This window comes from Sturnus vulgaris, chromosome Z (genome assembly GCF_052056855.1).
Source record: "Sturnus vulgaris isolate bStuVul1 chromosome Z, bStuVul1.hap1, whole genome shotgun sequence".
Taxonomy (NCBI): domain Eukaryota; kingdom Metazoa; phylum Chordata; class Aves; order Passeriformes; family Sturnidae; genus Sturnus; species Sturnus vulgaris.
In genome coordinates this window covers 47,583,291-47,610,525 of record NC_142283.1, presented here as the reverse complement: position 1 = coordinate 47,610,525, position 27,235 = coordinate 47,583,291, and the positions used below count along the sequence as shown (strand labels likewise).

Sequence of the window (27,235 nt, the reverse complement as noted above, 5' to 3'; positions counted from 1 at the left end):
CTGAAATGTTGAAAACAAAAACTCGAAAAAAGAGTCATTGATAAAGACATGCAAAAAGGAGTTATTCAAAAATGGAGAAAATTAAAATAGGACCAAGAAAAACAAAAGAAAATGTAAACACATAAAAGGCGCTCAGAGGACTTCAAAAAAAGCTCATATAAACAATTCTAAAATATTTCTTACCTTCTTCAGTCATTGTGTCATAATATTTTAGGTTTCCATATGATCCAAGCTCTATAACATCACAGTAAAAGACACAGAGATAAGGAACCAGCAGACATTCAAGAAATGTACATGTTCTTGCATGTGCTTCATAAACTGGAACAGTGATTATGCAAAACATTTTCCAGGACAACGAAACACAAATTACAGAAATGGCACTGCTTTCCTCCTCCAAAATTTCACAAGTCATTGACTTTAGCTAAAGTGTTAAACTTGCTAAAGTGAGATGTAGGAGAAGCACTGAAATCTAGAATTTAGCCTTTTCAAGTTTCTTGCCAGTTTGGTGCCTTTATATTTAGGAAAAGAAAACAGACCTTAAGAGTACCTAAACAGCAATAATTTTGCAAACTAAGCTCTTTTATCATTCCCCAGGCCAGACATTCAAATACTTCTGTATCCAAATTAAACAAAAAAGTCTCAAAGGACATAATTTTAGGAAATGTTCATAATGCTGTTTCCCAAACACTGTTTTGATACCAGTGCTGATGTTGACTGGCTTTAAAGGGGCTACTCAGTTTAACCACTCTCTTGTCACTTGTGAAATCAGAAAAAAGTTACTTGCTTCATCAGGTGATATGAGACCTAAATTAATTAAATCATAAACTCTACTAAATATATTGCATTACTATATTCTATCAGGGCAGAAAAAGGAAATGAATGCAGAATTCTCCAGGTCTGTAGGGCTACTACTATTTGTTTCTGTGTGAGTCTTGCATGAAATCACCTTTTTACTCCAGATGTGACTTTGCACTCCTTTTCTTAGAGTGCTTTTTTTCTTATCGTTTGACATATATGTTATGATATGTATAAACACAGTAATTAATATAAACCCACAAAACAGGACAATGAAAAATTAAGCTCAACAAGGAATGCGTAAATGGCTCAGGAATTTGTGGACAACCACTCATAATTTTAATGTGAAGTTTCGCAACTGAGTTTCTGAGCATCCAACCTTTGACAGAATGTAACCACTAAAAATGGATATTTAACAGTTTGATGATGCTTTTTTCTTTCTAAATATTCTCTTTTCATATTTATGAAAAAGCTTAAGCAATTAAATACAAAAGCAATACCCAATTATTTTGTTTTTCAAAGATGCATGATGATTTTTCAACGATTTTCACAAAGGCGAATTTCAGTAGAGGCCTGGCTATTAGTTTTTAACTGTTAAATACTGTAATGATATCAAATCTGACACTTTGAGAGATATATTTTTAAAAAAGAGGAATCTTACATCATTTGCAGACAGAGAATGCCTTATGCCATGTAACTAAAATATATAGGATATTATAATTGTTATTTTTTTGTATGTAAGATTGGACTGTAATTATTTTTCATAGACATATTATAAAGAAACTTACAAGTATTCCTATACTCTTGCTAGTACAATGCAATGTCTTACGTGCCCATAAGTAAGCCCAATAGGAGAGGACATTAAGTCTCTCTTAAAGCAAAGAAAAATGTAATTTAAAGACAGAATTAATTATATTGTTTACAGCAATAAAGAATGCATATACTGTATTTTAAAAATGTTCTTCGTCTTGCAACAAAATATTTGTAGCTGCTAGTACAGATAAGAAGCTATTGTCTTACCATCCTAATTTTAGTCCTAAAGATTTCATTTCCTTACCTGGACAGAGCTTCCAATAACTTCAACATAGACTTCCCTATATCCAGCATTTGTCCTATGTAATTAGGGCTGAGTATTTGCTGATTCTACAGGCAGCACCTTTGCTTATACTTATTCTCCCTGATCTTTGCCTTCATGTGTCTGGGGTCTGGTTTGCTAGAGCCTGGGCTGAGGCATTCACTGGAGATTGAGGACAGGACTGGACAACATTTGTCAGAAAGAGTCTGCCAAAAGGAGTGTAAGAGTAAATAAAGAAATGGAGGCACATGGAGAACAAAATGTTGGCAGAGAGGGACTGCATGAATGAGATTGAGAGGAACATTGTACCACAGCAACAAACTTCAGCATTAACAGAACACCATGAGGCTTCTGATTCAGCAGATGAAGCAGAAGAGATTTCAGAGGAAACCAACAATAACTGTGAATTCTAAATCTCAAAAAGAAAAAACAAACCCAAAAAAACCCCAAAAAACGGGGTGGCAGCAAGGCAGGACATTTCGCACACTGGCAATCCCATTTAAATCTATGCCCTTCCCATCTGAAGTGAGAGATAAAAGACAAACAGGGAAGGAAAAAAAGGGTCGATCTGACCTTACAGAGACCAAAAAAAAAGAGAAACAAGGTGATGCATGACAGTGCATGATGCTGATGATAATCATGTTCTGGGCACTTCAGCAATTCAACACACCAAGGATTAAAGTAGGTTAATTCCTGCAGTTAGCAAAATTATTTCCAGGAAAACTCTTATCTCGCTGGTGAGATTATGTTGTCCAAAGCTTATAGTCCTATATCCAGAGTGGAAGACTTTATACAATCATCAGCCCACTGGCTGCAATGCTCTACAATGATCCCAGAAAACATCACCTGCATGCGTTCATATAAATTGTATTTGAGGGTTTTAAGATTACTTAGGTTAGTGCTGCTTGGCAGCATGACAGATCTGCCTCTATACAGTCTGCCTCCAATATACAGTACTTCTGCTACAAAATTCAGACTAAATCTGCTTGTTGTTTTTGAGTTTTCCTGTTATATCAAGATATATTCTCTTTAATATAACTTTAGTAAACAGAAAATGAAGTACTTTTCAGAAAAAAAAAATTGTATTGGAAAAATTTCACAGCTTTAGAAGTAAACTTTTTTGAAATGGAATTGAAAAGGATACTTGAAGAATTATCCCTAAATCCAATTTAATTAAAAGTTGACAATTCCATTTTTGTGAACATGCTATGCAATTCGCATGGTGAGGTCATAGTAGAAAGACTGGACGACAGCCAGTACCTGAAACAAAGAGGATGCAGAGATGCAGCTTAACAGCTGATCCCCAACAGTTAGAGTCACTGAATTAATTTGTTCCCTTCTGCATATTTTTACACCAGAAAAGAACAGAAGGTTCCTGGTAATCCTGTGTGACATTCCTGAAGGATTACAGCAACATTTGTCTTACTACCTACTGTTCTCTACTGTGTTTGTAGGTGTCACACCACATTAAAGCAAAAAAAAAAAAAAAAAAAAAAAAGAAGAAAAAAAAAATTGTTGATAATGGGGCTATGTTATTTGTGATTTCAAATTACATTCAAGACACCCAGCATGGTTTCACCAAGAGAAAAGTCCTGCCTGACCAACTTGGTGACTTTCTATGATGGCGTGACTATAGCAGTGGACAAGGGAAGAGCTATAGATGTCACTTATCTGGACTTCTGTAAGATCCCCTCATGCTCCCTCTCACTGAATTGGAGAGAGATGGATCTGTTTAGTGGTAAGAAATTGACTGGATATTTGCATCCAGAAGGCAGTGGTCTACTGGTCAGTCTTGATGGACACTGGCAATGAGTGGTGTCCCTCTGAGATCAGTCTTACTTAGCATCTTCATCAACTACATTGACAGGGGAGATCAAGTGCACTCTCCCACAGTTTGCAGACAGCATCAAGCTAAGTGATGCAGTTGCCACATCCAAAGAACAGGATGTCATTCAGAGGGACCTGGACGAATGGGAATGGGAATTTCATGGTAAGTGAAACCAAGAAGACCAAGTGCAAGGCACTGCAGCTGTGTTGGGGTAGCCCCTGGTTCCAACACAGGCTGTGAGATGAACAGATAGAGAGCAGCCTTGGGGAGAAGGACTTAGAGGTGCTGGGGAATGAGAGGCTGGACATGACCCAGCCATGAAAGCCAAATGTGTTCTGGGCTGCATCCAAAGCAGCGTGGGCAGCTGGGGAGGGAGGGGATTCTGCCCCTCTGCTCTACTCTGTGAGACCCCACCTGCAGGGCTGCATCCAGCTCTGGGGTCCCAGCACAGGAAGGACATGGAACTGCTGGACAGAGTCCAGAGGAGGCCACCAAGATGATCAGAGGGATGGAGCAGCTCTCCTATGAAGACAGAACATTTGGGCTGTTCAGCCTATAGAAGAAAATGCTCTGAGAAGACCATAGAGCAGCATGTCACTTAAAGGGGAACTGCAAAAAAGATGGGGACAAACTGTTTAGTAGGAGTTACTATGGTAGAAAGAAAGTAGATTCACACTAGACATAAGGAAGATATTTTTTATAAAGAGGATGTTGAAACAGTGGCCCAGATTGCTCAGAGAGATATAATATATGCCCCATGCCTGGACATATTCAACGTCAGGATGGACAGGGCTCTGAGCAACCTGATCTGGTTGAACATGTCCCTGCTCATTGCAGGGAGATTGTACTGAGTTATCTTTAAACGTCCATTGCAACCAAATTATTCTATGATTCTATTAAATAAGATAGCTAATAACTCAGTTTACTTTTCACTCACTAAGTATAGTACATATTGTCTGGGATTAAATACTCATTTCTGTCTTTTAAGTATATAGCCTCAGGCTGCCACAGAAGAAAAGCAGAACCAATATTTCTCTTCACTCTCCTGTGACTAAGATCTCAGATACAGACTGCAGCTGGCCCTAGAAATGAGCCTGTCTCAGAGCTTCTAGAACCATTCATAAGCCATACAGATATTTTAGAGACAGCAACCTGCATTACTAAAGGTATGTATCCCTTCATGGAATATTAAGTGAGACTCTCAAATGAAAGAAACTCATTGTGGATTTCTTCAAAAAGCATGAGACTTTCACTTTCTCATAAAAAATATATTTTTATGAGAATTCATGTCACGGTCCTCCAAATTAATTAAAAGCTTAAAAGTTGATATATCTATTATTTAAAACAAAACTGTTAAAATTACTGATGGCAATCCCACAATTTTTTGTACAAATTCCACTGATGCATTTACTAGATGCTCCTTTTGTCTGACTTCTACAGTCATGAAGGTGTCAAGACTTAATCCTCAATCCACATCAGTGGGAGCTTGGCTTAAATAAAATTTTGAGGCATTCTGGAACAAGCAGATGGAGAACACATATTTTTCCCCAGTTTTCATACTCAGAAATTCAAATTACCAAAAGGCTGAATACCTAAGACATTGAAGAGAAGTGAAATTAAGGGCTTAAAAGTAGTAATTAAATTAAGAACATGCATGCAGCAAAGAACTTCAACTTAAAAGTAAGTAAATAATAAGGAAAAACGCTAAACTTATAAAGCTTGAGTACTGGAGACAGAAGAGAATTTCCATGTGAGAAGCTGTACACATAATTCTAAAACTCAGCAAATTCCTGGTTACTAATATATTATTTTGGAAACCCACTCTTCCCCTTTACATCTTTTTGATATGACCTCTGCTTTGCACTTATTATTGTAACCACGCTTAACAGCATGTCCTTTTTTTAATAGCATTTTTCTAAAAAGCAGGCCAAAAAATTGGCCAAAGGAATTAGAGGAATTCATATGATAACATCAAGGAGCACAAGGATTTACTTTACTGGGTTTTTTTCTAGACGTCATGGTTTTGAGAAAACTTAATTAGATGATCATTCTCATTCATTAATAGAAAAAGGAAGGCACTTTAAAAACTCTTCTAGGTAAGTAGTAGTGACTATCCAAACTAAATTGGAATCAAAGTTTGATTTGGTTTCAGCCACGATGTTAGATTAGGAACTAAGATATCTCGATGCTATGAACTTGTGAAGGATCTAGTGAAGATTAACATTACAGGTTTAAAATTAGAGTCCTAGCCTCTGAGAGACCTTTAACAAAAGAAAATGCTTTTGCACTTACACTGTTAGAGGAAAAAACACACACAAAAAAATCCTACCAACTAGGAATTGTTCCATCAGGAATTGTGAATTTTAAAAAGAAAGAATTATTTGAAAAAATTTTTTCAGTGAATCTCATCTTACTCGGACTCCTACGATTCACAAACTTCATAAACCTCTTAGCTTTCTTACTGAGTAATTATACCCAATCTAGGGTAGATTGGGACTGCTGTGGGAGTTTATATGTAGTATTATTGCAGAATGCAGAGGAGAGAAAACAAATATTCTTTTGAAAAGCAAAATCCTTATTCTCCTACTACATCTGGATAACCAGATGCTGTACTCTACATTTTCACTTCCAGCTGCCAGTCCTTTAAAAATGGAAGCTTTGCCACTGAGCTGTTTCTGTGGAAAATACAGAAAGATCCCTTTTGGATATAAGTAATATAGTTTAAAATTGCATTGAATTTCAAAACTACATCTTTTTTGGTTGTAATACTACCAGTTCTGCTTTATTAACAGTCCTAAACAATTACAGAAAATAATATAAATTAAGTTTTTCAGGTACTTGGCTATTGGGCAGTACATTGGGAGTAACTAGATAATTTACTACTTTGTGCATCCGATCTCTAATAACACATGTGATCACCTATCATCTTGTCTTTAAATTGCAAGCCTTCTATTCCTGTTCTCTCTCCTCATGTGTCCTTGCCCTGTTTTTTTTTATTTTAGGTGGTTTTGCCCTGAAAATAATTTTATTAGAGTTGTCTGTTTTTACATAATTGGTTTACTGCAATTTTATCAATTTGGAGTGTAAACAGAAATATAACTAAAAATTTTTACAATCATATCAGTAGAGTTCTGGGCAGCTTAAGATAGTGAGAACATCCAAAAGCTAGATCTACCTATTAATTTGCTCTTAGTGCAACATTTAAAATCAAGAGTAAAAATCTGTTTTCAATCCATACCATCTAACAAATCTTCTTGTGGTGACAAAAGGAAATTTGCTGGGGTTTTAACGGATATGGGCTGAAGAGCAAGTATTTTTAAGAGAATGGTCAATGACATATGCAATGGAGCAAAGAGTAAATTAAATTACTATTGCATGTCAGACACAGATTTTTATATTTTTAGGTGATTTTATGTTTCTTAAATTAAAGCATGAAATTGCTTGTTCCCTTTCCTCACAAGATACCTTTGTTCCATCTGTCATTAAATCTTGACAAGTGCCAAACATTCTCTATCATGTAGTAACACCAAAAGACAACCAACACAACAGAATTTACTTGGCCTGGATCAAACACAATTTTTGCTGACTTTAAAGACAGTATTTATCTTCAAACAATTTTCAAATATTCATGAAAATAAGAATTCCAAGGTGGAGAAGTGAAAACTTCATTGTGCTGATGATACTGGAGTTCAACAGCTGGTTCTAGTGGGATCAGGATTTCCTCGAGTGTCTGTTGGGCCAGGCACTGTAGGGTCTGGAAACCTACAACTCCAACTGAATAAATTTCAGCTGTTTTGCTTTCCAGCATATCCAAAAAGAATAACAGAAGGACAGCACGACTTCCTTTCACTAGCCAGTCATATAATCCAACCAACTTGTGGATGATGAAGTCATCTGTCATGTGCAAACTGTACTAAAATAAATCTCCTACTTTCAGCTTCAATGGAAAGCCCCTCACAGACACTACTATTCCCTGACCCGTGCAGGTTTATACATTATTTATGTTCTTTGTTGTTCATACTTTTAACAAAGAAATACTGAGTTAGGAAGAAACTTAAAATGAAGCTAAAGCCATTAAGCATGTAAATACATAGTCAGGACAGCTGTATCCTGTGCTGGGATCATGCTTGTATTTAAACATTCATGTCTTCCTTGCATTCTCTGTAGGGAACTGCAAGAGGAATATGCTGTCTGAAGAACAGGGCATCACTGAAAGATATTATGGAGAAGAGAAACAAGAATTCTGCCTGCAGTGTACAGCTTGAGTAGGTTATAGTTAAAACAACAAAACACGGAATGCAGAAATAAATTGTTGTGAAAACTGACAACAAAACAAACACAAGGATTATATTTCAGATTCAAAATTAAATTAAAAAGCCATCAGAAAACTTTCATTATTTAAATTTTTCCACCTACAAAGGCCAATACTGATTTTTAAAGGAGATCTAGGCTTCAATTTTATGTAACTAGAAATTCTCTCAATGAAAGTAGCACAGAAATGAGTTGTGCTTTCTCTCTGGGTTTTGGGAACCTCTGAAGATAAGCAGATCTGATACTTATTGCTACAGAGTTGGAGAGCATTATAACAAAGAGCTGAATTTTCCCACTGAACTGCCCTTTCTGAGAGAAATCTACAAGGCTTTCATTGTCCACGAAGTTGTGTATAACAAGAACACGGTCAATTTTTAATATCTGTGGTTAGGATAGAAGTTGCAAACCCACTCACCCTATAGTCATGGAAGTGCAGCCTCTGTTACCTAGAAAAAGCAAGACCTATGTCCCCAAAGTACGACAAGAATGAAAATGTTCCTGTATGCAAGCTAAACAGATCCACTCAGTAAAATAATTCAGACTTTGAATGTCTACTTTGTTGATCATCACAATATATTTATGATTGACATATAAAAAAATCAACGGAACCAAAAACTTCATAATAAATTCGCTTCACTAGCCCAAGACATCACTTTTCCCTATGCCAAAATCACACATTTTTATAGACAGCTCAGGTTCCACAGCTGTTACAGTGACATTTATATCTTCTGCGTGTTGCGTGGAAGTTTGTAAATACAACTTCTATCCTTTCTTGGCTTTGAAGTCCTGAGTAATACTGGGCGAAACAGCTGTATAATTCCTCTCTCTTTCTGACAGATATTAACTAGACTATCTAAAATACTGTCTCTGCCTACTAAAATAGATGTGCTCTTAGCTGCATGTAACCTGTATGGGTTTCAACTCTGTCTATGCTGTTGCTAACTCTGGCAGTGTTGGGTGTTTGATGTTGGAGATACTTTTAAAATACTCATCTCATCTACATTATCATGGAACCTCAGGTATCTAAATCAGGAACACAATTTTGGTGGTCTCTACTGTAGTTGAAACATAGTGAAAGGTGAAAGAAGACCTTGCTGGAGAATGATGTGCCCCATTTTTTCATCTATCTCATTTAGGAGTTTGAAAACTTTCCCAGGAAAAAGCTTTCTTCTGTTGCCTGAAAAGGCTGACCTGGAACAGAGACTAGACAGAGTAAAAGGAATAAAATAGGTATTCATTGGGCAGTGCAAGAGCCCAGCCAGGGCTACACCCAAATTGAATCCAAGATGGATCCAAGTAACAAGTTTCTACACTTTTATAAGTTTTGGTTCACCTACATATTTGGGTCAATTGTCCAAACACAGCCCCAGACTATGTAGTCTCAACCCCCTGGCTTGCCCCCTTTCCCTCACTGTTGTTCATGCTTTTTGGGTAATGGGTGTCCTTGATTCTCTAGCTTGGAAGGGATTGTTTTGTCTAAGTACCCTGTGAAGAGAACTTACTAACACCTAACATGAAGTTTCAGAGCTACATACCAAGCAGCAGAGAGTCTGAAAAATATAAAAGCTAAAACCCAAGGCATCACTTCTTGCTAATGACTGTGTGGAGAGTCAAAAAAAAAAAAAAGCTAGAAAATGCCACTGCAGTGAAAGTGACCAACAGCACCCTTAGGGTGCTGCACTAGGGAGAGCACTGCCACCATGCCAAGGAGATGATGCTTTCCTTCTGCCAGTGCTCATGGGACATATGTGGGTGCTGGGACTAGTCCTGAGCTCACCAGTACAAGGCAGTTGTAGACATACCAGAAGGAGTCCAGCACTGGGCCACAAAGATGGTGATGGGACAGAACACCTGCCATAAAGGGAGAGGCTGAGAGAGCTAGGACTGTTCAGCCTGGGGGAAAGAAGGTTCAGGGAGATCTTATCCCCATGTATAAGCACCTCATTGGATAGAAAGAACAAAAGGGAACAGTACTTCCCTCAGAAGTGCCCACTGACAGAAGAAGAGTCAATGGACATGAACTAAAACCAGAAAATTCAATCTGGACGCGTATTGGGATGATGGGCAAAAACTGAAATGGGACTCCCAAAAAGACTGTGGAGTCTCCTTTTGTGAACATTTTCAAATCGTGACTGGAAGCTGTCACAGTCAACCTGCTGGAGTTGATCCTGCTTGAGCAGAGGATTGGACTAGCTGGATTCTGTAATGCAAGAAGCCCCTTTCAACCTACATGAGAAAAAAACACATCAATTTTGCAAAAGCTAGATGCATAAAACCAGTACAAATATCGGCCTGATGTGACACTACACTGTGAAGGTAAGGCTAACTGTCCTTTTCATTGGTTTCCCACCATCATATCAGACTGAAACACCATGGGAAGGAGTTAAAGAGAATACACCATGTTATAATTAACAGCTATTAATATGTATGTGAGCCTGACAGGGAGCCCCCATCTTCTCCGTCAGAAATCCCTTGCAAACATTTCAGTCTGCAGCTGAGGGGAGAGCCAAAATGGTCTGAGCACTGTGCTCAGAGGACTTGGCTTTTTCTTGGTGGGACAGAAGAGGAACCAAGGACAAGCTGGGTAAGAACAATGGTGCAAGAAGGATGCTTAGCTTCTTTGTAGGCCTATGGTATGCCTAAAGGATGTTCAAGAAAGATGAAGGATTTAAAGCAGAGATAGTTAGGAACATTCAAAATTACTTCACTGATTTTGTCTAGATTTGCATGTTTCTTCATGTTAAATTAAATACTTTTTTGTGCTTATATAGTTCTGAAGATTTATTTCTTTCTTCTCTGGCATGATGCTAGGAAGTGGTGAGGTCACACCTTGAGTGCTGTGTCCAGTTCTGGCCCCTCAGTTTAGGAAGGACATTGAGATGCTTGAGCATCCAGAGGAGACAACAAAGCTGGAGAGGGGCTTGGAACACAAACCCTGTGAGGAATGGCTGAGGGAGCTGGGGTTGTTCAGCCTGGAGAAAAGGAGACTCAGGGGTGACCTCATCACTCTCTACAACTCCCTGAAAGGTGGCTGTGGTCAGGTGGGAGTTGGTCTCTTTCTTCAGGCAGAAACTGACAGGACCAGAGGACAAAGTCTTAGGCTGTGCCAGGAGAAGTTTAGGTTAGATGTCAAAAATTTATTCACTGAGAGAGTGACTGAACACTGGAATTGTCTGCCTAGGGAGATAGTGAAATCACTGTCTGTGGAGGTATTTGAGAAAAGATTCAGTGCCATGGTTTAGTTGACGAGGACATGTTAGGCTATTGGTTGGACTAGATGATCTCAAAGGTCTTTTCCAACTTAGTTCATTCTGTGATTCTGTGATTCTGTGATTCTGTGATTCTGTGATTCTGTGATTCTGTGATTCTGTGATTCTGTGAAGTGCACTCAAGTCTTGCCAACATCACAGAATCAAAGAACAGTTAAGGTTGAAAATGACTTCTGAGATCCACATTCTGGAGATAAGGAAAGTGGAAGTGCTCAGGTTACTCCAGCCATGCAGAAGCTGAGCATTACCCATGAGTTGGTGTAAGCTGAGCTGCCTGGCCTTACTTCTCTGAGGATATAGCAAATAAACAGCTTCAGGCAAACAAGGTTTCCAACAGCACCAATGGCAGCAAGCACAGACATGATGGTGCAGCTCACCTAGGCCATGGGAAGAGTAAGGACATAAGTTTTTTGCAAAATGAGACAAACGGTGGGAGACTGCTGAGTAACCATGCAGGCAAAGGATACCCAACCTCTGCCAGATGTCTTTGGGGTGAGCTGACAATTTCTACAACATCTAAGAAAAGTACCCAAGTAGCTGCAGCAAATGAAGCAGAACAGTTTGCAGTGAATGGAAAAGTTGGAAAATTCTTAAGACCAGTATGTAGCAACACAACAACATCTACCAAGCCATTATAAATAATTCACTACTATGTCAAAAACTTCGAGGATTCTTCTTTATTTTCCTGAGAAGTATGAATGCAGGTTTCAGTTTTTGTCAGAACAGTGACAGTACTGTATTTTTCGGTGTTCAGTGGAGGAAGTGACAGAATTGTAAGCTCAGCTTTATGTAACAGAAGGTTACTTCTCTCACCAATAATATGCACCATATTTTTATCTTAAAAAAAAAGCACAGCATATAAGATAAACAATTCATTTTCTGCAGAAGTACATCCTGTAGTTTTCCATTTTGGAAAGAGGACTCAAGATGGGAATATGAGGAAATTGCCAAAGATACCTACTTCTCACTGGGGACTAAGCCATGACAGAGATTTATATCACGCTCATTTTCATGCAGAGGATGGCATTTGCATATGAGTTATAGCCTTGTCACACAAGAGCAAGAAAGTCAGCAACTAGCTAAATCCTCACTTGTGGGAGATGTTTTGCTGGCCTGCAGCACCTTATTAGCAAGCAGAAAAGGGGTGCTATGATAATGAAAAGATCTCATTCTTCCTGTATCTTGATAAAGGTGCAAGAAAAACAATGTAGCCTCAGATTGGACTGGTGTTCTAAATCCTCACTTCAGTGCTGGTATATTCCCTGTTCAACGGAGTACCTGTAGAGAGAAATTGCTCCCTCCACACTCCTGAAGGAGTCATCTTTAAAGCAACATACAGCTTACAGGGAGAAGGTAGGACTACTATTCTTGGCATACTTTCATAGAAAATACCATCTGATTCTTGCCCTGCTCCCACTGCACAACAGCAGCCATCTTCTCTTTAAAAATGTAGAGATCTTTGTAAAACCTACACTTTCATAACCCAGGAATATCCCTTTCAAAACTAGGACAAAGGTATCTGAGGTACACGACTCTAAAGAAAACAGCTACAAATGATCAATGATTGTCATGATTTATGTTCAGGTTGCTTGGGTTTTGAATTGGGGCCTGACCAACACAGCAGGTCAGATGATGCCATCCTTATTCATACGGGTAATGTTGTTATGAACAGACCAGCTGGATTGCCAGACTAGCACTTAAGCAGAAGCAAATATGGCAGAGGATTTCCTGGGGATTAATGACTGGCTGAGAGTTGATGATAGCCTGAAACACAGGCAGTCATTAATCTTAATCCTCAGGAAATGATGTCTATCAAGGTCATTATTTCTGTAATAAGATAAAAGCAAACAAAAACTTAATGTCATATAGATATTTATATTTTTAATGAATCATGATGTCTCAGCTGTAATGTAAAGTTCACGTCCCATTAACAAACGTCCTACACATTCACCTGTTAGATTGGCTGAACTCTTATCTTCTTAGAAGCTTTATTCTGAGACCAAGATTTTGAAGGGGAGAAGCCTTCCTTGTCTAGACTGCTAAATCCACAGCATGGCTGCACACCTGCCTGAATACAAAGAGCCAAATTTCCAGCAGCTCCTCAGATATTACTCATCTGTCAGAGGTGGGCTGAACACCTTGCAAGCCTACTGATTCTGGAGAGTTTGCCAGTTGGCTTTTGCAAGACAGCTACAAGCCATCCAAAACTACATTTATGTGCAAAGGGAAAAGGAAGGACAGGTTCACAAGTGTGATATAGCATATTGGGACTGCTCTGTTTATCCATATTTTGTGGAAAATAAATCTTACTCTCTCATTTCATGTTATCCTACTTGCAATCAAGTGCATTTTTAAGATGCTTTCAATTGCGGTAGAGGTTGGTTCTGACTACACAAATGAATTATTCAGAAGTAAATTTGATGAGCTGGTTTTCTATAAATACACTGAATGTTAATGCAGTAATAATGGTGTGTAGGTCAAGCTGATCTTTAATAGTCACACGGCCTGTTCATACACTCTATACTGCTTTTGCTACCAATAGGATGCAGATGGGACTTCTCTCACCTTTGCAAAATCCACACAACTTCAAATGACAGTGCAGCGTGCTTCCCAGTGCCCCCATTTCACTTGCAATTATTCAAGGGAATCTAACAGTGAACTTTATTACTGACTTCAAGAGGAGGAAAATCTGGATCTCGCAGCAGCAGTGCAATAATTAGAAATGTAACTTCTAAAGGCAATGTTTGATCTAGAAGCCCTCAAGAATCACGCACAGAGCTCTCAGACTTTACCCACACTTTCCCACTTGGCTGTGGCAGCCACAGTGATGCTGGTGTCCGATCGGGAAGTGACCTGACTGACGGACCCAGCAGCCCAGAGAGACAGCAGGTGCTGCAGAAGCCATCCTATGGGAGAAGGCTGGAAGAAGGTGGGTGCCAGGGAGTGAGATCCAGTGTGAGAAAGGCAAAGAAGTAATGCTAGAGAAATGGGGGAAAAGGAAATGAGACAAGGAGGAGGAGGATGTCAGGAGTATGCCCAAGTGCAGGGGTTGCCAGAGTCCCCGTGTATGTTAGCTTTGACAGACGCCTTTCAAATTTGTTTTTCTCTGAGAGTGGCACTTTTTAATGCTTTCAATAAACTGTTCTTTTTCCGCAAATCCAATAAATTCAGGAAATTATGCAATGTTTTTGACCTATTGATCTAAGTCATCATTTGGCAGAAATACTGAGGAAATTTAAGCTGACTAAAGTAAGACTGAAAATTTTTATAACGTCTTTCTGCTATTCCTTTGAGTCTGATCCATACTTGCATCAAATGATTTGGAAAAAAACATTTAGCCTCACAGGTCATGATGCAGGTCCATCATCATTCATTACATGAGTGCAGCAGAGCTAATTTTCTTTGCTTACACAAAACTCAAAACTGTTGAGTTTTTTCAGTAGAGGAAAGGACATGTAAATTGGAGAGAGCCACATGGGCCAGAGAAGGCACCAGATAATCCTTTACATTTCTAAAGCTCCCCAGATAATGGGTTTACAGAGCAAAGGACTGCATTTCTCAGACACTTTTAATAAATACTATTTTTTTCAATTTTTAGTAATCAAATACTATCAGCTTAAAAAATTACTTGGCTGAATAAAGACTTAAATAAAGATGATGCACCAGTTTGCTTCTTCAATGTCATTATACACAGATTAAAACACAAAAACATGGGGAGAATTTGGTAGGTAAAATTCATACAGATCCAAGTAGATAATTAATATTGTATACAGTAGGTACCCACATCCATTTTCACACATGCTTTTTAAGTGAATGTAAGATTAAAATACAATGACATCCAAATTTATTAACTAATATTACCTGCCTTGACCAGACACAGGATTTACATCAAATGAAAACGGCTTTTCTTTCACAGAAGTTTGCAGAATAAACTGGATATAGAATAATTAATGCGGACACTTCAAAGCTTAAAATCTCAGAAAACAAAATGAGTGTGTTCAGTGGAGACATTCAATACTCTTCATGTTTGCCCTCCAAACTGCCTGCAGGGCAAAAGATCTTGAAAGCTGAGTGTGCACAAATGAGGTGGTGCCTCAGAAAAGGTCAATAATGTGTGACAGAGACATGGATGTATTTTTATCAATTTTTTTCTACAGTCATAAGTCTGTTTATAAAAAGCTAAAAGCAGAGTTCCATGTGCAAAAACAAATTATTGAATGAATTGCACTTTCATGCTCTCAGGAACAAAAATTTGAATTCTGTAAAGTTAGCAAAAGCTTGAAATACTGGCTTCTTGGTATATACCAACTTTAATATCTGCACATACATAGGTTATTTTCCAGCAGTTTTTTGGCCATTTCTTCATGGAAGTTTTGCATTAAAATGCAGTGTTTACTGTAAATGCAGGTAGATTCTTTTTCCCCTTCGAAAATTTAACTCAGTGTGTTAGTTTGAATGAAATGTCCAGATAATGAAATTGCTACTGCCTTGAACTTACTTGAAGGCCACAATATATTTCTATTCCCATTTTTTTTAAAGAATATTACTTCTAGGAAAAATGTAAGACTTTGGAAAGGAAGAAATCTGTGAATAGTGAAGTATTATGTGAAAGAAACCCCAAAGAAAATGTTACTGGATTAATTTAAGTAAGATTTATGCATTGCAAACATCTCTATCAATCCACATTGATGTCAATAGTTTTACTGACATAATGAAAACCAGGAGTTCAGGTAAACTGAGTTACCTGACAAACTTAATTATAAGTAAAACCTAATTTTCAGAAGTGCAGGGCTTTTGCCTCTACCAAGATGAATTTCAGATTTCAAACCCCTTTTGTCCTTCATTGTGGTGAAGGGGAAAGCCTCTGGATCACACTACATAGTGCAAGCTTACTACAGCAGAAAGTAGACAGTCTGAACACTGAACAAGCTGGGAAGTATGGGAAATAAATGAAATAAGCTTGAGCAATGGAAAAATATCTGAGAGATTATCTTATTCTCAATTTACATTAGGTTCAAATTGTGCTTCAGTCAACAATTCTAGCTTTCTTATGGTCTTAAGTCATGTATGCTCATGTGAAGTGCTATATATAGTTTTTGGTCACTGAAGTTTAAAAGGTCTGTCAGTAATATTGTAGGTCTCTGTAGTACTTCCCTATTCCTTCACAACTGCTATTTCTCGAGACATCTATTACTGCAGCAAGAGAAGTCCTACAGACACACAGACATCGAATAACACAAGGCCTTGAATTTTTTTAGTTCTACTAGAATCTGAGAGTCAGATCACCCCACAATTACAAAGCCAGTATGGTTTTCCTGCCAGCTTCTCAGATCAAAGCAATGGTCTTCTTGCTAGTTTGTCAAAGAAAAAATAAATCACACCACACTTGGATAAAGCAAGTAAACCCTTTACATACATGTAATACAGAGGTATGTTGGCTGCATTTTTATTAATGTCAGCCTTAAACAACCTGAAGTCAAATCAACAGAATTTCATTATTTTCTACAGTGCACATGACAAATTACCTGCCATTTTGACACTGTTTTAAAATAAAATCAAAACCAGAGAGGAAAACAAACAAAAATCTTTATGTAAGTACAGGACGATACAGCTTGTGTAACTTTTACATTGCTGCTGAAACCAGAAGAGAAGAGAATCAGTAGTTATGCACTGACCAAGTGACCAGTTTTAGTTTCACTGCAATAAACACATTTCCTAAGTTGAAAGTCTTGGTGAGAGCACATATATCACACCATAAAAGTGCATTACTCTCTCAGAAAATCCAGACACACTCAAAAAAGACCGATGAAAGCATGAGAAATACAAAAAATAGTTCTGTGGAGAGAAAGGAAAAATAAAGCATTTGTTTGCTTTTGCATCAGGAAAGCAAAAAAGAAAAAGAACCAACTTATTAGGCATACCTTCAGCAAGTGGGTCAAGTGTGTGAATCATGAGCTGGAAGATGCTGTTCCTCATTAGACTGTTGTGGAGAGATGCGGAGCTTCCTCCCCGCTGGAGACGTGGCTTGGTCTAGAGTAAAAAATACGGGGAAGAATTTAGGGTCTTTTTATTGTTTCTGTGGAAAGATGTCTGAAACAGTATGAATTAATCTCACACCTGACTGCACAATGAAACATTTTGAAGTATCGCCTATAGCAGATTATGTTAAGCGACAGACTTTATCACTCATTGCCATAAATACAATGTCTCAGGAGGGCATGGATTGTCAGAAAAGCCATTAGTCTCCCAGGACTCAGGAAAAAAAACATGGCAAAAGAATCCTTCGTTGTGAAAACTCATAAAGTGTTAAGAAAATTAAAACCTCACACTTCAATCAGGAAGAACTAATAATTTGTTTCTTTTAGAACCTTCTGTCTGAATCCCTGAAGTAAGTTACAATTTTTATTACCTGAGTACATTGAAAGTATGCATATGATCAAAACTACGGAGAAAAAGGGCAGATTGCTTTTTTTTAATGGCACTCAGTCAGAAACATGCTCCTCACTTTGGCTCAATCCACTGGATTCTCATGGCAAAAAGTGACTGAGATTGTGGTAAGGCAGTACAGACATCTACAGCCATGAATCTAATGTACAAGTATCTTTTGCATGCTTGTAATGAAATATTAAACATACTCTGAGATTCTGTTCCCCGTGCAATTGTCTAATACAATAATCAATGCACTGTATATATCTCATAGAGTAAGACTGCTTTGTGGCTGTTTGTTTGTTTCAATAAAAAGGATAGTGAGACCCAACAGGCTACTGAGTAGAAAGACCCTGAAATCCAATTAGAGGGGAAAAAACAAACACTGAAAAAAATAATATTTGGCAATAATACGTGGATTAATCTTTGGTGTCATACATATAAAAAATGATAAATTACAGAAACCAATAAAGAAGATTAATTCACTGCTTTATGTTTGGATATAAATTATTTAAACTCAATAGCAGTATAGAAGAAGAAATAAACCCCAGTAATAGAAGGAGAAAGAAACCCCATTAATTTAGAAAGAAGTTGATGCATGCCAAACAATGTAAGGCTTGCCTCACCACCCTCCTGAGAAACAAATGCTCAGATGCAAAATTGCTGCCTACCGTCAGTGTTTGGTCATCCTTGTCTCCAGCATTAGGTGACTGCATGAATGGGACAAAGAACAAAAAGAAGTGTCAGATGGAGCACACAGGGAATGGAAAGGCATCAGAACATCACACGTCTGTTCCTATGAATTCTGTTGTGATAGATTTTTGAACCACTCAAGGCATCCTACTGATCAAGTAAATCAGAGTAAATTGACACTGCAGTGTGAATTGTGCGTCTTTAACTCTTCTCATTTCTTGGACAGGAACGATTGTCATTTCAGGGCCTGGCACAGCAGCTGGGCTGCAGATCACAATGCTCACTTCATACAAATCACCCAGGGAGCCGAACTCCCTGCACAGCAACCAGTTTGAGAGAGTGAAGACAGAAGACTAAGGGCAACAAGAAACTCAGGGTCGCACTACTGTTCCACAAGAAGCCTAAAAAGGAGTAACCTTGGTATTTTGCAGGAAGAGACTAGGCAAGGAAATGAAAAAATTTCAGTTTAACCACTCCCTACAAATTACCACTTAGCTCAAACTGGCAGCTCTGATTAAGGGCAAGCAACATGGCACACTGCCCTGCCAGGAGGGAAAATGGGACTCTGAATGGGAGTTAAATTTTTTCTCCATCTCAAGGACTCTTCTTTAGTGCTATGTAATACACAGAAAACAAATTACATCACAACTGTTCCATGAAACAAGCTCTCTCCCATTCAATGAAACCCAGTTTTCAGACACCCATCAACAGTAATTTTTCGGACATGCCTTTTGGGTTAATTAACCTTGAAGATTAAGTGCAAGGCAAGCAGCTATGAACAAACACTGATGACAGAGCAAATCCTTTATGTTCCATAATAAATACAAGAATAATGAGAACCAAACTCTTTGTCAAAAATGTACTGCTAGAGCTCTAACTATTAACTCAAAGAAAAGATAATCAGACAACAGAAACATCTTTGTTCTAATAAAGGAACTACCTGTTACCTCTAAAAAAATCTATCCTTGTGTGAGAAAACAATAGGAAAAAAGGTTTATGCTCTATCAAAGAAAGCTATCACAAAAATAACTTTGAAAGGAATAAAAATAAAAGGAAACAGAAAGAAAATACAAAATCTGTGTTCTACAATATAATTTAAAAAGTAAATGCATCTTAGAAAATGTTGGCCTAATGTATACATATATATGGTTATATATTATACATATTCATGTGTCTTTCAGATACAAACCCATACAAATGAGCAAATCCACAATTCATATGTGAATATTTTGAGGGGCCCTCACAGAAAAAAATCCATCTCACAGCAAAACTTGCAAGAAAGCAAAAAAGGACAAGCAGGGAAAAGCTTTTATTGTCTCCAAAAAAAAGCAGTTTAGGGTAATTGAGTCCTAAGGATCAGTGGCTATAGTTATAGAAATAAAGTCTGTGATAGATAGATGAATGCACAAAAGTGGAACTTGATTAGAAGTTAAAAAAAGAAATACATAATTTGGAACATTGATTTTCTGAAGATAAAAAAAATCTATTTTTTATTTTAAATATTGAAAGATATGAGAATGCATAATTGATGAAACTGAGTAAATTATACTTTCTACCTCACAAAGGTCTGAAGACTATCACTTTTCAAAATTTCATGTTGAAGGAAACACTTCTCATTTATTTGAAAAAGAATGGGATGAAGCTAAATGAATGCATAAAAACAGCTAGTTGATCATTTGCACCATATAATTTAATTAGTAAAAGATAATGATATAAAAAAGAAAGAATAATGAAACACATTTTCCATATGCATTAAGGAAACAGAAGTGTGAGATAATTTAATTATTTGCCAATACAAATTGGGCATACACCATGAAATGGATTTTTAAAATTATTTTTTCCACATTAGTCATGCAATTGTTTCTGAGTTTAACTTGCCAGTCAAGTTATATTCTAGCAAAAATATTCAGAAAAATTTCAAAAACAGGAATGTTAACAGTTCTTTGACATTCTGGTGATACTAAATACTTATATTTCCTGGATTATATTCTGGAGTAACAATAAAAAATCCCACTTTTAAATAGTATCTTAACTATGACAGTGAAAAATTTAGTTGTGTCACTGTTTACAGTATTGGATGGCACTGTGTCCACACCAGGATGGAAAATTAAACTATTTTACTACTGTTCACAGCAAGTTTTGAGCATGGTCTTTGCTAGTTAGTTTTGGTATCATACACTGCATGAGAACGTATCTTAAAGTATCATTTTTCCCCTGAGGAAACATTGAGTATTCAGGCATTTTATGCTGTCTTAATAAGAGACAACACTTAAAAAGTGGTCCAGTTGGCAGGGTTTATTTGCACTGGGAGCAAATACTTCATTTGTGGACATGTTCAACAATGATATTTAAAAGAAAACACATGTTTTCTGTAAAGACAGGTTTGTTCTTAAATCATGGCAACTATTGTATGTTAGTTCCCACAGGATCAGAAAGAGATGAAAGTTCCATGTCTTATACAGTACAAACATTTCCGAAGGTTTTACTAGCAAAAAATTATCTTTTGCAATTACATGCTTTAATTTCTTTAAAACCATGAATTTATTATGACTCTGCAAAGTAAAAAAAATGCATTCTAGCATACCTTCTTATTCAAAAGTATTTGGGGCACAATCTACTATTGTGTTTTTATCAAATTATAAAATTATTAATCATTAGACAGATCACTAATTTTTTTAGAGAATTCAATGGAGTGTTTGTTAGTTCTCCCATACCCCTCGGCAGGACATAGGAATTTGTCCATCCTCCTGCTGCCATCAACGATCATTTATTCAAGCTTGCTTCAGATGAGCTGAAAGTCTTAAAACATTTTGTTTCTGGAAGAATACATTAAAATTCCTACTTGCTATTGAGAAATGGTTTCTGGTATTCTTTTCACACATATCTCTTCCTGAGTGACCTAAGTCCATCAGTGATTGAACCTGACAACTTCCTTGCCTTGTTTGAGAACATATGTTGTTGAAAACCAGGCTTCTGAGTAACTCATGCAAGAGGTGATGGCTCACTAAGTGCCTGGTGAGTCTCCTGGTGCTTTCCTTTGACATAAAGGGCATCATGACAGCCAGGAGCAGAATCTATTAAAAGCTCTAGGTATTCGACACTGAGCATCCCTGTTAACAAGAGATGGCTAGTAACTTGAATCACCCGTTCAAGTGTGTAGTCCACAACCAGAATCAGAGAGCTGACTCTGCAGCTTGAGCAGTTGTTGCTCTGATTAAATCTTACAGTAGCCAGAAACAATCAGTGGACTGGACTGCCCATTCTCTTCTCCTTATGTGAGAAAAGCAAGTCGTCAAACAAAAGCAAGTAGGGTTTCAACACCCTTTCTGCAGTGTGGGGTCACATCTCTTTTCTGCTTGATAAATATTTTCCAAATATAATAATGAAAAACTGTTAAAAAAAAATCAGTCACTCAATCAATCAATCAATCAATCAATCAGCTTTTCTAGGAATAATGACATTTAGTGACATTTGTTGTTTCACAGTGTGGTTCTGAATGCAATATGGTGTCTCCAGTCACCGTATTATATGAGCCCAGACAGGAATTTGTAAAATTGTGTCAAGATGCTTTCTAGCACAGGACTTCTGCTGTCTCTTATGCCTGCTTTAAAAAGTGGCATCTGGACGCAGCAACTTTGCAGCTGGCAGTGAGTCACCACTTGTCAGTCCTCAAGTAAATTGCAGAAGATAAGTTTTCTTGGAGCACTTTTCCAGGATTCTCTAATATTACACCTAAGGTCTGTAACACTTTCTGTTAGATTGAACTGGAGAAAAAAGAGATAGATTTCAAAGGCAGACACTGAAGTCAATCTAGTTAACCCATGACATTTTAATTAATTTCTAAAATTCAGTATCCTAAGGAGTACTAGTAATGTACTTGGAATAGAATTGTTCTGCATTTCTTCGTAATTATATGCTAAGACAGGTTAAGACATAACTAAAATCCTAGCAACAAATTAAGCTAGGCAGATTTCAGAAATAACCCTAATAAGCTTAGTGAGGGAACAAAAAAGTGAAGGTAATATTTTATCTAGTTCTTTTAATACATACATCTTTGAATTTTACCGAATTAGAATCCCTTAGAGCTCCTTTCTGTGAATACTCCAAAACAATCCGAATTTATAACCTTTGCCTTCTTGATGGTTGGCTGGAAAGATCAAATCCTAGTGGTCCCAATTAAATTAAAATTCTTGGTATCCATGGAAATAAAAGTTGACCATCACCACGTGCAGAACATCTGTCAGGTGCTGCAGTGAGGCCAGTACAACTTCGTACCTGAAGGTGATACACCTCATTACCCTACTCTCTATAGATAATTTTTTGTAGAAAGGCTGTAAGTAGCTGTAAGGAAAAACCTCTGTATTTAAGCTACAGTAAACATATTTTAAATTATAGTAAGGATTTTAAATTACATATTACTGCTTAGACATCAGTGTCTGAATCCAGATTGTGAATTAACACTGCATATAGGACCTTGGATCTAATTTAAAAGAGGAGGAAAAAGCTTTAGTAACCACACTGTAGAAAAACATGCTAAAGTTCTCTTTGACTTTGCCTTCTTTCTTCTTTTCACCTTTCCCCTTCTAAAAGTAAAATAAAACAGGGAGTTTTACCTAAAGAAGCAGATTTCTGTATTGTTGAACAAAGCAAATATGATTCACAAAACCACATCCAAAATTAAACTGAGATTGTAAAGTTGTTTTTCTTATCAAAATGAAGAATTTAATAAATTAGAGGTTGAACTTCCAAAGACATTAACCTGGACCAAAATAATCTGGCTCCATTTACAACTGCTCATTTAGAGGCAGCAAGTTTGAAAATTGTAGCTCTGGGAAAAGCAAAATGGCTTTGTTAATTCAGATCAGTTGTCTCTTTTATGCCAGTCTGTTCATGCAATTACCCAATGTGCATACACATAGTGAATCCTCATAAATGTTCAGAAGAGATGCATCCTAGTTGATTTGAGCAGTGACAAACAGATAGTGTAAGCCATCGGTTGCTAAATCACGTGCTGAAGTCAGGTCAACTGATTTAATTCCAGATATCTGTGCATCCCACTGTGTGAAATAAGGCTCTTCTAGTCAGACTGTATAACCAATTATATGGTATTTAGTTATTCATCATGTGTAAGTAAGAGTCTGCCCCATGTCTCTTACCTTCTCTGAACTTGCCTAAAGTCAGGTATCTTTGGCTTAGGGTGGCAATGTAATAGCTCAAGCTTAAAGACCTCATGAGTTTTTAATCACCTTAGTGTCAGAAGTGATTAGGCACTTTAAAGCTGTCCCTCTTATTTTCATTTTGAGACTTACTAATGAAGTCACCTTTTGCTATTTTTTGAGTCAAATAATTTAGCACCGCAGCTCTGTATAGCTATGTAACTTTCAGGAGGGCAAAAGAATCCTTAAATAAATGAATAAATCAATCAATCAATCTATAAATCTAGGTACATAGCATTTGATACACATGTACAAAACGTGTTCACAAGTGACAGTATAAGTACTTCAGTATGGATTTATGTGGCTAACTTTAAAATACGTGGGTTTAAAGTCCTTAATATGCTGTTAATATCAACATTACGTGACAAAGCACTAGTGAATGCTCCAAGTAAAAGTTCTCGGAATGTAAAAAATTTTGGAAGTAAAATCACCTATGAAACAAGAAGCAAACTTTAAGGATGGGACTGGAGAGGTTTTAATCTGAAGAGCAACTACACCATAGGAACTGCAACTGCTGAAGGAAACACTTCTTACAACTCAATCAAACATGAGTGGCTTAGTAAGAAGCCATCAAAACAAGCATTTCTGGGTACTTCTCCTTGCCTAAATACACAAAGGATCTGCTACAGATAATGGAGGTTTCAGAGTTTGCCTTAGAAGTGGTCACAGTAATTCCCAGAGGGGAAAATGTTTGACAAACCTCAACTGTGGCTGTTGCTATGCTCATTTGCAGCTCCTGAATAAATTTCACTGCAGTCAGTCGGCTGTATGCTGCAGAGGATTCATCACATGGGAAAAAAGGCTGCAGTTTCATTGCCTGTCCACCTCCAGCACCCTGGAGATCCTGAAGGACAGCTCCAGCTGCAGAGAAGAAAGCAGCCTGCACAGCCCATAGGGAGGAAATGCTGAATCTGTACATCCTCAGCTGCCCTCTCAGTCACGTCCCTGTTCCACCAACATCTGCTCACGTCTCTCATCTTATCTCATGGCTGCCTTTCCCCTCCAGGTGACATATTTGTTACCAGGATCTCTGCTGACTTTACTGTCAGCTGGCAGAAATGCCTGATTGAGCTCTCTGGATAGGGGCCGAAGAATGCAAGCAAATGGGTGAGGGGCATATTCAATAATGAAAGATGTTGGGATAGTCAGCTGAGTATTGCCAACAGTAGATGCTTCCCACAATGTTAGAAAGGCACAGAGAATGGAAGGCAGAACACTGGCCAAAGGGAAAGCCTTGGCTATCCTGTGAGACTATCTTTTCTGTCAAACAGTAATAACATTTAAAGTGGTCTAACTCACATTAAAAAATAAAAAGAGAGAGAGAGTCGGTCTAAAGGAAAGCATCACCAATACAGCTGAATCGAGGTACAAACATTTCAAACAACTGTGTTTCAAAACATAAAATCATCATCCCTGGGAGCACGTTGGCAGCTATGGGCTGCAATAACATGGGTATCAGTTTTACATCAGTCTAATAGGCAAAATCTAGCAGTTAGCTTCTGTTCCTCCATTTCCCCATTTGTTAACTAGGAATAGGGACACTGTTTGTAAAGAACTTTGTTCTTATGGAAAGGGTTGATTGCTCCAGGAGCAGGTTACCTGGATATGACTGCCCTCTCTATAGCAATTAACTGTGCTCTTTTGGGTTTTGCATCTCCTGCTGAGCACAACATAGAGCTTATTTCAGTAAGCTGCAAAGCAAATCTTTGAGAGAAGCATCTCCAATAGTTATAGGTAAAGGATCAAAATGTACATCAAAGGATCAAAATTTACAAAATCCTACAATGCTTTGTTAGCTAACAAGCATCTAAGGTTTTTAAATTTTTGGCACTATTTATGTCTCTAACAAGTCTGAACCTATGGGTTTACAAGATTATACGAGAATTCATATAATCAAAGCACACAGAACGCTTGAGCTTTTTACATCCTATAGGATGTTAGACCAATTACTTAACATTTTAAGAGGGAAACAAACGAAAATATGATGGTTTAATTATTTTCATTCACCCATTAACTGGATTATGTTACACGTCCTTAATTTTACAATGTGAAACTAGACATCAAGTCCAAGACAAAGTATAAGTAAAAGAAAGTATCTTAATTTTACCTGTTTGACTCAACAGTATTTCAGGCTCACTGTCCTCCTAACTGACACTGAATACCATCTGCCTCCATATTAATACTTCAGATAACCATTTTCAGCTTTTCCATCACTGTCTCTTAGGTCCTTCTTATCAAACGAAACATGGAAATGCCATCTAAGGGCTTGTGTTATACCTGGTGCAGGGGTAAGAAATGGTAGGGAGAAAAATCTTAAAAAGAAGAAATTTTACAGAAGAACCTGCAGATAAGAAACCAGCACTGTACTGCAAATGTGCCTGATGGAGCTATGGACAGAAAATCAAGTCAGATTTAATCTACAACTGTAACTTAAAACAAAAGTTTTCTTCAAATTAGGAGAAGAAAAAAGAGAACTAAATTAGCTTCTGTCTTACTCTGATTACACCTGTTTTTAACTATTTTTCTACAATGTTCTGCTTGGCATTTAGATGAAAGAGATCAAAGATTTGTGGCTCTGAAATCAAGAGCATTCCTGCATGCTGGGATTCTAGAGACCACCAGACGTGTTCTGGACAATCTGCAGTATGCCTGGGCCAGGTGTGATAGGTTGACTTAGGAAGAAGAAACTCAGAAGAGATTCTTCCTAAGGGAATTTCCTCTGTGGGGGTTGGGATACCTGCAACAGCTAATTAGAGAAAGTCAGTTCGTTCCGTGAACACACATTTTGAGGAAGGTAATCCGGAACTGAGGCTCTTGGTCTTTCGGGCGGCTGAGCAGGGAACATCAACCCGAGCTTCCCCCTCCCTCATGTTGGGGGGGGGAGGCTCGGGAGGCCGCTTGGGCCCCGTTTGCCAACGAGGGTGTCCCGATGGCCGGGGGCAGAAAAAGTTGTGTGCTAAGACCTTCACGGCTTCCTCCTCCACGGGCCTGCGGCTCTGGCGTGGGGGGAGGCCGACTCTTGCTGCTGCCGGGCGGGCCGGGCCTGCCCGGGTGGCCATGAGCAGTGTGGGGCTGCAGCCCAGCTCCAGAAAGGCTGAGTGACACCTCAGCTACATCCCCAGCACGGCCTGAGCCTGGCCCAACTCTTGTAGTTGTGTTAAACTTTAACTCTTTAGTGCTCAGATAAGATTTGCAAAGCCTCCAGCCTTTCCTTTGAATATGAAAGGGAATAAGAAGATTTCTGAAGTCAGTGATGTAAGAGCTAAGTTTTTAAGATGGAAAGAGAATGAGAAGATGCTGAAATGGCTGAAAATCTTTTTGTGAAATTGTAGGAATGAACTGATGTACTGAATATTCCTATAAACCATGGAAAGAGACATGGGGGGATGGAAATGTTCCATTTAATAGATGATTTGACAAAAGAGCACCTGTGTTGAGAATTTCTGTCCTGAGAAAAGAAGGGGATTCTGGTTTTCTGAAGATAAAGCCTGAGCAGAGAAAAAGGAGACAGAGAGAATCTTTGCGGTTGAACATTTCATTCTTAAAAGTAATACCCCATGGAGCAGACATGGCCCACATCTACAACTTTGGGAAGGCTGTAGAGTTGGGAGGAGCATCACGG

At 37.9% G+C, this 27,235-nt stretch overlaps 1 protein-coding gene across 5 annotated transcripts in view; it reads right to left on the bottom strand.

Moving 5' to 3' along the window:
* SLC24A2 (solute carrier family 24 member 2) overlaps positions 1–27,235 on the bottom strand; it is a 107,600-nt gene that overhangs the window by 34,461 nt on the left and 45,904 nt on the right. For 3 of the 5 annotated variants that reach the window (XM_088156798.1, XM_088156799.1, XM_088156800.1), the window contains exons 3-4: positions 18,376–18,414; positions 17,200–17,308 (exon numbers count right to left, since the gene is read on the bottom strand). In XM_088156798.1, the coding sequence (XP_088012924.1) occupies positions 17,200–17,308; positions 18,376–18,414 (148 nt within the window). Of the gene's footprint in view, positions 1–183; positions 235–17,199; positions 17,309–18,375; positions 18,415–27,235 lie in introns of all 5 variants that reach the window. The other 2 variants (XM_088156797.1, XM_014870734.2) reach the window with 1 other exon arrangement.